Below are 13,395 nucleotides of genomic sequence, written 5' to 3'. Positions count from 1 at the left end.
TTGTGTAGCTATGGTTGAAAAGCATATTTTGAAAATCTGAGATGACAATGTTGTTAACAAAAGGCTAAGCTTGTGAGCCAATATATTTATTTAATTTCATTTGCGATTTTCATGAATAGTTAAGGTTGCGTTATGGTAATGAGCTTGAGGCTATAACATGGAGGTGGAAACATGCTTTGGGGGTGTTTTTCTGCTAAGGGGACAGGACAACTTCACCGCATCAAAGGGACGCTGGACGGGGGCATGTACAGTCAAATCTTGGGGGAGAACCTCCTTCCCTCAGCCAGGGCATTACATGGGTCGTGAATGGGTATTCCAGCATGACAATGACCCAAAACACATGGCCAAGGCAACAAAGGAGTGGCTCAAGAAGAAACACATTAAAGTCCTGGAGTGGCCTAGCCAGTCTCCAGACCTTAATCCCATAGAAAATCTGTGGAGGGAGCTGAAGGATCGAGTTGCCAAACGTCTCCCTCGAAACCTTAATGACTTGGAGAAGATCTGCAAAGAGGAGTGGTGCAAAATCCCCCCTGAGATGTGTGCAAACCTGGTGGCCAACTACAAGAAATGTCTGACCTCTGATGGCCAACAAGGGTTTTGCCACCAAGTACTAAGTGATGTTTTGCAGAGGGGTCAAATACTTATTTCCCCCATTAAAATGCAAATCAACTTATAACATTTTTGACATGCGTTTTTCTGGATTTTTTTGTTGTTATTCTGTCTTTCACTGTTCAAATAAACCTACCATTAAAATTATAGACTGATCATTTCTTTGTCAGTGGGCAAACGTACAAAATCAGCAGGGATTCAAATATTTTCACCCTCACTATTATAGTAAGTTAAAATAAGTTAATTCAGTATTGTTGTAATTGTCATTATTACAAAAAAAAGAGAAAAAAGACACTGGCCGATTAATCGGTAGTGGCTTTTTTGGCCCTCTAATAAATCGGTATTGGTATTAAAATCATAATCGGTCGACCTCTAGTATCTGGGGTGGCCACCAGCTGCATTAAGTACTGCAGTGCAGCTCCTCCTCATGGACTGCATCAGATATGACAGTTCTTGCGGTGAGATGTTACCCCACTCTCCCACCAAGGCACCTGCAAGTTCCCGGACATTTCTGGGGGGGAATGGCCCTAGCCCTCAATCTCCGATCCAACAGGTCCCAGACGTGCTCAATGGGATTGAGATCAAGGCACATCGCTGGCCATGGCAGAACACTAACATTCCTGTCTTGCACGAAATCACGCACAGAACGAGCAGTATGGCTGGTGGCATTGTCATGCTGGAGGGTCATGTCAGGATGAGCCTGCAGGAAGGGTACCACATGGAGGAGGATGTCTTGCCTGTAACGCACAGCATTGCGATTGCCCGCAATGACAACAAGCTCAGTCCGATGATGCTGTGACACCACCCCAGACCATGACGGACCCTCCACCTCCAAAATCGATCCCACTGCAGAGTACAGGACTCTGTGTAATGCTCATTCCTTCAATGATAAACGTGAATTCAACCATCACCCCTGGTGAGACAAAACTGCGACTCGTCAGTGAAGGGCACTTTTTGCCAGTCCTGTCTGGTCCAGCGACAGTGGGTTCGTGCCCATAGGCGACGTTGTTGCCGGAGATGTCTGGTGAGGACCTGCCTTACAAAAGGCCTACTAGCCCTCAGTCAAGCTTCTCTCTGCCTATTACGGACAGTTTGAGAACTGATGGAGGGATTGTGCATTCCTGGTGTTAATTCGAGCGGTTGTTGCCATCCTGTACCTGTCCCGCAGTTGTGATGTTCGGATGTACCGATCCTGTGCAGGTGTTGTTACGTGGTCTGCCACTGCGAGGACCATCAGCTGTTCGTCCTGTCTCCCTGTAGTGCTGTCTTAGGCATCTCACAGTACAGACATTGCAATTTATTGCCCTGGCCACATCTGCAGTCCTCATGCCTCCTTGCAGCATGCCAAAGGCACGTTCACACAGATGAGCAGGGAACCTGGGCATCTTTCTTTTGGTGTTTTTCAAAGTCAGTAGAAAGGTGTGTCCTTCGGTGTCCTACGTTTTCATAACTATGACCTCAATTGCCTACCTGTAAGCTGTTAGTGTCTTAACGACTGTTCCACCGGTGCATGTTCATTAATTGTTTATGGTTCATTGAACAAGCATGGGAAACAGTGTTTAAACTCTTCACAATGAAGATATGTGAAGTTATATGGATTTTTATGATTTACCTTTGAAAGACAGGGTCCTGAAAAAGGGAAGTTTCTTTTTTTGCTGAGTTTGGTTCTGTTTACATAGGTCTGTCCATAAGAGATTAGTGCCGACAAATTCAACATTGTTTTGACGTTGGCCGATTTTAGGTGGCTTCGTATCATTGAGACAAGGCACTTTTAAAGGACGGTTAAAAGGAGGCTGAAATCAAATCATTTTATTTGTCACATACAGTTGAAGTCATCAGTTTACATACACTTAGGTTGGAGTCATTAAACTCATTTTTCAACCTCTCCACAAATTTCTTATTGACAACCTATAGTTTTGGCAAGTTGGTCCAGACATACTTTGGGCATGACAAGTCATTTTTCCAAAAAAATGTATCACAATTCCAGTGGGTCAGAAGTTTACATACACTAAATTGACTGTGCCTTTAAACAGCTTGGAAAATTCCAGAAAATTATGTAATGGCTTTAGAAGCTTCTGATAGGCTAATTGACATAATTTGAGTCAATTGGAGGTGTACCTGTGGATGCATTTCAAGGCCTACCTTCAAACTCAGTGCCTCTGTTTGACATCATGGGAAAATCAAAAGAAATCAGCCAAGACCTCCAAAATTGTAGACCTCCACAAGTCTGGTTCATCCTTGGGAGCAATTTTCAAACACCTGAAGGTACCACATTCATCTGTACAACCAATAGTATGCAAGTATAAACATCATGGGACCACGCAGCCATACTGAAAAGGAAGGAGACACGTTGTCTCCTAGAGATGAACGTACTTGTGTGAAAAGTGCAAATCAATCCGAGAACAGCAGCAAAGGACCTTGTGAAAATGCTGGAGGAAACAGGTACAAAAGTATCTATATCCACAGTAAAACAAGTTCAATATCGACATAATTTGAAAGGCCGCTCAGCAAGGAAGAAGCCCCTGCTTCAAAACCGCCATAAAAAGCCAGACTACGGTTTGCAACTGCACATGGGGACAAAGATCGTACTTTTTGGAGACATGTTCTCTGGTCTGATGAAACAAAAATAGAACTGTTTGGCCATCACGACCATCGTTATGTTTGGAGGAAAAAGGGGGAGGCTTGCAAGCCGAAGAGCACCATCCCAACCGTGAAGCACGGGGGTGGCAACATCATGTTGTGGGGTGCTTTGCTACAGGAGGGACTGGTGCTCTTCACAAAATAGATGGCATCATGAGGTAAATTATGTGGATATATTGAAGCAAAATCTCAAGACATCAGACAGGAAGTTAGAGCTTGGTTGCAAATGGGTCTTCCAAATGGACAACTACCGCAAGCATACTTCAAAAGTTGTGGCAAAATGGCTTAAGGACAACAAAGTCAAGGTATTGGAGTGGCCATCACAAAGCCCTGACCTCAATCCTATAGAAAATGTGTGGGCAGAACTGAAAAAGCATGTGCGAGCAAGGAGGCCTACAAACCTGACTTAGTTACACCAGCTCTGTCAGGAGGAATGGGCCAAAATTCACCCAATTTATTGTGGGAAGCTTGTGGAAGGCTACCCAAAAACATTTGACGCAAGTTAAACAATTGAAAAAGGCAATGCTAACAAATACTAATTGAGTGTATGTAAACTTCTGACCCACTAGGAATGTGATGAAATAAATAAAAATCACTACTATTATTCTGACATTTCACATTCTTAAAATAAAGTGGTGATCCTAACTGACCTAAAACAGGGAATTTTAACTTGGATTAAATGTCAGGAATTGTGAAAAACTGAGTTTAAATGTAAACTTCCGACTTCAACTGTACATGTGTTTAGCAGATGTTATTGCTTGTGTAGCGAAATGCTTGTCTTTCTAGCTCCAACAGTGCAGTAATACCTAACAATTTCACAATACACACATCTAAAGTAAAGGAATTAAGAATATATAAATATTTGGGCGGGCAGAGTCATTTTTCTGGCTTGGTCATTAAGAAATTCAAAGGCCATGGGGGGATTTTAACGTGGGGATCTCTTGTGTGTGTGTGTTCAGATGTGGCATGCGTTTGTACATTCCCTCTGCAAAAACAGTACCCAGTCATTCACCATTCTAGATAACTTGACAGTTTAACCAAGTCTTGAGTCTTAAAGTCGCATTGGCTAGCTAGTGCTAGCCAACTTCTTTCGCCAATTATCTTCAGCTGGTTGCAGTTCAACCATGGCAAAATTGGTTTGATATTGGAAAGCCCATCTGAGGCTAGTTAGGGAGAGTCAATAAATTACACAATGTAAACTAAACAATATTAACATGTTGTACATATTTAAGTTGTCTCATTAAATGCTTAAGTCATTGAAATTTGGAGCTATTGACTTTAAAATATTGTCGCATGTACGTGGGGTAATTGACTGACTGTCCCCAACCAGCCCCATAGGGATATCGAATGTCAAACAAAATTAACCATGGGCATTACTATTAGATTGAATTGATGATCATTTGGAACCTATCATCTGTGGGCAGGATTAAAATAAACCCAACCAAAGGAAAAATGTTACAGTGCCCTCCCTTCATTCCATGATATACAATGTTTTCCTATCATCTCATAAATCTGACTTTATGACCAAAATGCTCCTATTTACACTTTGTAGTCCATTTTGACACTATAATAAATGTTTCTCATATTTATGCCACATTGGCATTTTCAAAACGAGAAGATGCTTTTTAGGGGCAGTCGCTCTTTAACGCTGACTAAATTCCAACAGTTTCTTGGTTATTTGGATGTCTAATATGCCACAATGTTAGAAGAGCATCTGATCTTTCACCTAGCCTAGCCAGTGTGACAAAAACTGTAAAAGTCTGAATGAAAGACAACCACTAGTCATCTGACAAAGGCGAGGAGATAGAAATTTCAGGGTCATTGAATAATTAATCTACTCAGTTTATGTCCGTGCGTGTGCCTGAAAGACAGAAAGATAGTTTGCGTGTGTGTGAGAGTATGTACGTGTGTGCGTGCGCGCCGAGGGAGGTAAAGAGGAAGGATGACCTCTACTCCCCAATAGGTCAAAGGGACGTGTCGCCCCCCTGTTCTTTCTGTCATTGTCATGGTTACGTTTGTGGTGTCCGACAGCTCGGGTAGTTGACGCATTGGTGTGTGTGAGAGTCAAAGGCCTGCTACACTGGACATTTCAATGAGCATAAGCAGCGTGTTTGCTCCAAGATGATTTGGATAACCGTATTGTGACTTACTGATACGACAGTCCGGTCCGGCGAACCCGGGGGCACACTCGCATCGAAACCAGTTGACACCGTCCACACAGATACCACCGTTGTAGCTGTAAAGATCGAGGGACGGAAAAAGAAAGAGGGAAGAAAAAGTGTGAGAACAGTGAGCATGAGGTTAGATAGGCCAAAACAGAGTGTACCTGTCTTGACTCATCTCACACATAACAGCAAAGAGGGGAGAGAGTGCAAGTGTGTGTGTTGGGATCCAAGTCACAAAGGCTAAATTCTGCTCATCAATACACACCTTTCAAATGCTAATATCTACCCCCCACTCCTCAATCCAACCCCTTCAATCCTCCTTCCCCTCCTTGTGCTCCCTAGGTCAGCAGTGAAGAATGGAGGGGAGGGCAGGAGAAGAGAAGGGGAGGTGGAGGAGAGGTTGCTCCCCCATTGTTCCTATATGGGGGAGGTGGGGGGACTCATTTAAGGCCCCCAGAGCCTCCATTGTCCCCTCCCGTTCATTTAAAACCAACGCCGGGTTTCAGATTAAGGAACATCTTTCCTGTATTTTACGAGTTGGGGGGCGTTGAGACAATTCATGGTGGTTGTTGTACAGCAAAAGAGGTTCGAAACAGAGAAAAGGCATGACAAAGGGGGAGGAGAGGAGGAAATGCACGTACCAGGGGTGAGGGTTACAGTCGTTGGTGTCTGGAGAAAAATACAAGATAAAGTCATAAGAAAGTGAAAACCATGCTTTAAAAAAAATGTCAAAATCTTTAAGTTGCATAAGTGCATTTGAGTCAGGATGAGGCCCTTGAAATAGACATATCTACATGGACATGTGCAGGAGTAAGATTGAGGCGCTGAGAAAAACTCTGGGTTTTGTTTATCTTGAAGTGTACACTCGTTCACTACTGCAAAGAAATCTAAAAGCATTGGATTGGTGGTGTGGCCTAGGGGGGGGGAGTTTCCACCATACCAGTCATTTCCTTTCAAATAAGTGAAGACGTAGCCTCTGTGCGACACTGGTGGCAGCAGTGGGATACACTGGTAGCAGCGGTGGGATCTAAGCCACGACTTACTTTGGGAGCAGGTGGGGCCCTCCCAGCCCTCTTTGCAGATGCAGGTGAAGGAGTCGCCGCCTCCCACACAGGTGCCTCCGTTGGAGCAGGGGCTGGACACACACATGCTGTTCTTGGCTGGAGTGGAAGGGACAACGACAAAAATAATAATAAAGTGGTGAGACACGATATGATACAGACTGAATACATTGAATCGATAGAGATGAGACAGGCGGGGATACAAACAGAGAGATATTCAAATAATGCATAAAAGCACACCCCCCTCACCTGTGTTACAGGTACTGCCGCCCCTCCCAGGGGGGCAGGCACAGCGGAAAGCGTCCCCGTGGTCATAGCAGGTGCCCCCGTTACTGCAGGTGTTGGCGTCACATTGACTCTCACCTGTGTGCGCAAACATTTTAGATGTCATACCGAAGATGCTTAGACCCAATAGACCTCGGTCTGTTCAATTTAAATTATGCAATTAATTTCATTCAACACATCTGATTAGCGCACACGCAGACACTGCAGGGCTTGACATTACCTTTTTTTAGCCACTTGTCCTACAGACAAGTAGGACAGATTTTTTACTTGTCAGAAAGCTCAAGTTTATTTATCCCCCCTCGCCCCCAAAAAGGTTTAACACCATGGGCCAAAAGGATGATTGAGAATTGTATTGTGTGACTAGGGTAGCAAAATTAGATTAATTTTAACATAATTCCAAACGTCCTACTTATTCTCTCCAGAATCTTCTAACCGGGAGTTCTTGATTTTGGAAAGATTACCAGAATTATGCAACCCTATGAATGATGCTAGGAACCGCTTCATAAAATAATATCTGGATGACACTTGGATCCGCTTTCATTCAGAGTAGCCTAATTGTTTGATACATAGATTTTTTTCTTCTTGTCCATTCATACAACATAAATCTATAATCTGCTTGCCTGAATGTTTATTCTTTTTAACTTGCCCTGGGCAAGCGTCATGTCGAGCCCTACACACACTTACGGGAGTGGCAGGTCTTGCCCTTCCAGTTGTTGGTACACTCGCAGTAGAAGTCGTTGACCAGATCCACACAGAAGCCACCATTCTTACATGGGTTACGGTTGCACTCGTTTACATCTGAGGAGGAAGGAAGGGAAAATAAAATGTCAATTGCTGTGTTATAAGGAGGAGGTGAATGGGAGGGAAAGGAAGATGGAGAAAGGGGAGGAAGAGTAGAAAGACGAGGAAGATGAGAAGATAGGAGTAGGAGAAGAACGACAGGGGGAAAGGGTAGGAAGAAAAAATAATTGGAGCAGGAGGATACAAAAAGTAGGAGGAGAAAAAGGAGCGCTAACTTACTAAGGTCACAGAGCCGGCCCTCCCACCCATCAGGACAGAAGCACTGGAAGGAGTTGACACCATCGATGCAGGTGCCTCCGTTCCGACACGGGCTACTCACACAGTCGTTCACGTCTAAAATTGAAAAATAAGCATTCTATTTTTTTGCCTTTATTTATCCAGGAAGTCCCATTGAGGTCAGAACAGGGGTTTTCAAACTATTTGGGCCTGGGAGCCCTTTTGTTATAGCAAATTCATCAGGGACCGCCGAGCATGGTGAGAATTTAGCAGTTTTAAAGCTAAAATTGCAGTGCATTTACGCTGAAAAGAACATTTTTAGGGCATACAAGAAGTATTGAGTTGAAAACTGGATCAATGATGAGAGTACTGTGGATCCCTGTGAGCCTCCCAGGCCCTGTTGTGCATCTAAGGGAAGCATATATTGTAGATTATCTATATTACATTGCAAAGTTTTCACCCTCAATTTATTTCACAAAACGCTTGGCCAAATCTGTAGTTCCCAGCAATATTTATTTAAACAAAAATAATTACATGTAAAAAAAAAAAATTCTGGCAGCAGACCCCTTGCAGTACCGCCACAAACCCCAGTTTGGGAACAATTGGGTCAGCAGACCTCTTTTACAAGGGAGACATATCCCAATAACATCTGCTTTGTCCTGAAGTGTGCACTCATTCACTACTTCCCACAAATCTAAAAGCATTGGATTAGTGGATGCACGGGCTAGTGGGAGTTTCCACCACATTTATTATACTAGTCTACACTAGTTCTCCTGCAAATCAGTGAAGGGAATTGAACAAAAACACTTTGGTAAGAAGGAAAAATAATTAGGACATAGCCCTAGACTAGAGTGGTTGCCACACCCACTGAATGAGATCCTCAGGAAGCGATGTTTAAATCGGAGAACTTCTACCCAGACTGAGGTACCCAGTTAGGCGGGCTGTCATACAGGCAGAGAGACAATGTCCAGCTGGAAAACTGGTTGCATTATTATAAGACATTGTAATCTTCTGCCATCATGGTCAGGTTGTATACCGGATGTATAAGGACGTTAACAGCTTTTTTAGCGACCAGAAGAATTGCTGTCATTTTTCAAATTTGTGGTTAGATATATATTTTTTAACCTTTATTTAACCAGGAAGGCTAGTTGAGAACAAGTTCTCATTTACAACTGCGACCTGGCCAAGATAAAGCAAAGCAGTGCAACAGTTTCACATGGAACAAACATACAGTCAATAATACAGTAGAAAAAGTCTATAGAGTGTGTGCAAATGAGGTAGGATAACAGAGCTAAGGCAATAAATAGGCCATAGTGGCGAAATAATTACAATATAGCAATTAAACACTGGAGTGATAGATGTGCAGAAGATGTGTGCAGGTAGACATACTGGGGTGCAAAGGAGCAAAAATAAATAATAAATAGATAACAGTATGGAGATGAGGTAGTTGGATGGGCTATTTACATATGAGCTATGTACAGGTGCAGTGATCTGCTCTGACAGCTGGTGCTTAAAGCTAGTGAGGGAGATGTGGTCTCCAGCTTCAGTGATTTTTGCAGTTCGTTCCAGTCATAGACAGTAGAGAACTGGAAGGAAAGGGGGCCGAAGGAGGAATTGGCTTTGGGGGGTGACCAGTGAAATATACCTGTGGGAGAGCATGCTACGGGTGGGTGCTTCTATATGGAAAGCATGGCCAGCCATAGAAAAATGATTATTGAAATTCTCAATTATTGCAGATTTATCGGTGTTGACAGTGTTTCCTAGCCTAAGTGCAGTGGGCAGCTAGGAGGTGCTCTTATTCTCCATGGACGTTACAGTGTCCCAGAACTTTTTGGAGTTTGTGCTACAGGATGCAAATTTCTGTTTGAAAAGCTAGATATAGTGTAGTCAACCCAGAAAACATCATTTTCAGGCTGTCACCTGGTTAAGACTTCATGTTTCAAATGTATATACTCTTGGCAGTAGGTGCCACTGAAAATTAGAATTGAAGAAAACCATGCTTGGAATGGAATGGAATTAAAATCATATATATATATATATATATATATATATATATATATATATATATATATATATATTAAATAAAAAAAAATGTAAACATCAAAAACTTGATTATAATTTTTGAAATTGCAGTTAAAAATTACTAATGTTATTTCAATGTTTTTATGAATATCGCTAGCAACAGAATACACATTTTGAATTACATACAGTTCTGTCAGAAAGTACACAGCCCTTGACTTCTTTGCACATTGTGTTACAAAGTGCTATTAAAAACAGATTTTTAGTATCGTTTTTTTTGTGAACAATATATACAAAACTGTCATTGTTTAATAAAATCTTGTAAAAAAAAACAATTAAACCAATATATCTTATTAGATACGTATTCAACCCCGAGTCAATACATGTTAGATTCACCTTTGGCAGCGATTACAGCTGTGAGTCTTTCTGGGTAAGTCTCTAAGAGCTTTCCACACCTGGATTGTGCAACATCTGCCCATTATTCTATTAAAAACATCAAGCTCTGTCACATTGGTTGTTGATCATTGCTGGACAACCCTTTTCAGGTCTTGCCATAGATTTTCAAGCCGATTTAAGTCAAAACTGTAATTAATTCACCGTCTTCCTGGTAAGCCACTCCAGGGTAGATTTGGCCTTGTGTTATTGTCCTGCTGTAAGGTGAAGTCATCTCCCATTGTCTGGTGGAAACAAACAACCAGGTTTTCCTCTAAGACTTTGCCTGTGCTTAGCTCCAGTCCTTAACGATTACAAGCATACCCATAACATGATGTAGCCACCACTATGCTTGCAAATATGGAGTGGTACGCAGTAACACTTTGTATTCAGGATCAAAAGTGAATTATTTTGCCACATTTTTTGCCGCATTACTTTAGTGTCTTGTTGCAAACAGCATGCACGTTTTGGGATATTTTTATTCTGTACAAGCTCCCTTATATTCACTGTCAATTATGTTAGTATTGTGGAGTAACTACAATGTTAATCCATCCTCAGTTTCTCCTATCACAACCATTAAATTCTGCAACTGTTTTAAAGTCACCATTGGCCTCATGGTGAAATCCCTGACTGGTTTCCTTCCTCTCCAGCAACTGAGTTAGGAAGGACACCTGTATCTTTGTAGTGACTGGTTGCATTGATACACCACCCAAAGTGTAATTAATAACTTCACCATGCTCAAAGGGATAATCATTGTCTGCTTAAAAAAAAAAAAAAAATGTAATCTGTGCCCTTCTTTGCGAGGCATTGGAAAACCACCCTGGTCTTTGTTGTTGAATCAGTGTTTGAAATGGATTGTTTGACTAAGGGACCTTACAGATAAGTGTGTATATGGGGCACAGAGATTGAGGCAGTAATCTCAAAAAATCATGTTAAACACTTATAGCACACAGAGTGAGTCAATGCAACTTACGTGATTTGTTACATTTGACTCCTGAACGTATTTAGGCTTGCCACAATACCAGGGTTGAATACTTATGGACTATTTGTAAACATAATAACAAATAAAAAAAACAATTCCACTTTGACATTATGGTGTGTAGGACAGTGACTAAAACACATTACATTTAATACATTTTGCATTCTGGCTATAAAATGTTGAAAAAAAATCAAGTGGTATTAATACTTTGAAGGAACTGTACCTAGTCGTAAATGAGATCCTAATTGAGCAAATTACACTCACTGAAGTATCCGACATAGCGAATAGGCTACCAGTACAGCAAGTGCTGCTGGCTAGCTACAGATTGAGAGAAGACTTGAAATGCACAAGATGGTGGCGGTCACACATTGTTGGACTACTTCATGGAGCAAAAAAACTATTCATTTTAATAACAGAACACTTTTCTGAATTCATAACAGACCCCCCTGCAACTGGACAATGACATTGAGACTCCTGTTTCCACGAATCGAGGACAAAGACCGTACCGCCAAGCTAAGGTAGGTGAAAAATTCTCCATGCTACACCAAACAGTACCTAACCTGTAACTCCCAGTATAATGGATACCAATTTTTTGGGGGGAGGGGGGTTAAATCACATTATCTGGTGTTACAATCTATTGCTAGTTGCTGGTAACTTTCTTGACTTGAAAACTAAAATGGTTGCCAACACATGGCTAACATTTGTTTAACCAGCTAAACAGCTGCTCTAAGCTAAAAGTGTTCGGAGTTACCTTTCAAGCTAATAGGCCGTTTTAAAAGTTTACACACTTTCTCTTCCAATTATGTGGAGAGGTCAAAATAATAAAAAACGATCTACCAAATCAATTAATTTTAAAGTGTTGATTACTTCTCCTTTCCATTATCATTCACCTGATAAGTAAAATGTTTTATTAAGTATATTGGGGGTCCCTGGGTTACCGGTTTGCCTGGGAGGGGGTACCTTGGCAAAAACAAGTTGAAGACCACTGCCTTAATACAACGCAGGCTTGCATAAAACATTGTGCTAGTTTACGGAGATGAGTTTAATTCCAATTGGAATCCAATCAGAGAGAATATCTAGGAATTGGGAAAGTACACCATTCACCTCATGTGGAAGGTATGGAAAATTAAAAATCAGTACAACCATTTCAATAACGGATGCAATAGGGATGTGCACGGTTATTTGAATAGCCAAACAGACTTTTATTCAAATACTAATACTATACAATTTATAATTATAAGCCTCTTAAAACGGAAATATTTTTTAAATAAATAAAATATCCATATAACATAACATTTCAAATGATTAATTTAATAAAACAAACCTTCAAAATGTAGTTTAGGATGTGCACCCCATAAGAAGACAGGTAGATAACCGGTAGCTTTCAGGTGTGTAGCTTGTTGTTTATGTTGGCCAATCAAAATCGGCAAAGACGCTCAACGTGTAGCAAGTGGAGTGAGTTCACTAAAACAATGCAAGACAGAGTACAATTACAGAATTAAAAAGTTTGAGAAATGAGGAGTAGGCTACAACAAGCAAACCGGTAGGTTTTTAATCGGAATGGGGTTGGGGGGGAGCGCAAAATGTAGCCTCAATTGGCCTAGCAAGCTATAGCTGGCTTAGCTAGCTTCCCTAGGCTACCCCATGCACTGTTATATGGGGTAATAAATAACATTGTGGCTGCTTCAAGTTGGCTAGTCTTGGCTGTAGCAGAGTTTCCTTGGCGTTCTCTCGCTCCCCCTCCGTCTGCTCTCTCCCATCTCACACACATGCACACAACGCCCCCTCCGCAGCTACATGTGTGAAGTTACTGTCTTGTTGATTTATGTATACCCTGTATTAAGATTTACACAGACTAAAAGTAAATTCCACAAATGTTTAGTGACCAATGTCTGTTAATACTTTCATAAAAAAAAAAATACAAATAACAATAGAGTAGAATTCCACTCTACCGTTCGTATTTTTGCTTAATTTAGATAAACAGATTGGGTGAGAATAAAGAGGGAGTCATTGAATGAAAGGTACAGACAGGAATTGAAACCTGGTCTCCAGTGGGGAAGTATTTTGCATTTACAGCATTATCCCATGCTGTTCAAATTAAAACAGCTTTTACTTGGTCAATAGATTTGCCTAATAACAGATGTGCATAAAAAATGGACATCTTTATTCAGCTTTCCCATAGGATGGT

General features: G+C 41.4%; 1 protein-coding gene across 2 annotated transcripts in view; it reads right to left on the bottom strand.

The window, feature by feature from the left end:
* The window catches only part of jag2b (jagged canonical Notch ligand 2b), a 104,959-nt gene that overhangs the window by 15,646 nt on the left and 75,918 nt on the right, over nt 1-13,395 (bottom strand). For both annotated transcript variants that reach the window (XM_024420559.2, XM_024420561.2), the window contains 6 exons: nt 7,781-7,894; nt 7,445-7,558; nt 6,725-6,838; nt 6,458-6,574; nt 6,056-6,083; nt 5,400-5,485 (listed from right to left, as the gene is read on the bottom strand). In XM_024420559.2, the coding sequence (XP_024276327.1) occupies nt 5,400-5,485; nt 6,056-6,083; nt 6,458-6,574; nt 6,725-6,838; nt 7,445-7,558; nt 7,781-7,894 (573 nt within the window). The remainder of the gene's footprint in view (nt 1-5,399; nt 5,486-6,055; nt 6,084-6,457; nt 6,575-6,724; nt 6,839-7,444; nt 7,559-7,780; nt 7,895-13,395) is intronic.

Source organism: Oncorhynchus tshawytscha, linkage group LG05, assembly GCF_018296145.1.
Source record: "Oncorhynchus tshawytscha isolate Ot180627B linkage group LG05, Otsh_v2.0, whole genome shotgun sequence".
Lineage (NCBI taxonomy): Eukaryota > Metazoa > Chordata > Actinopteri > Salmoniformes > Salmonidae > Oncorhynchus > Oncorhynchus tshawytscha.
Note: the sequence above shows the minus strand (reverse complement) of the source record. Positions and strands in the feature narration are given on the sequence as shown.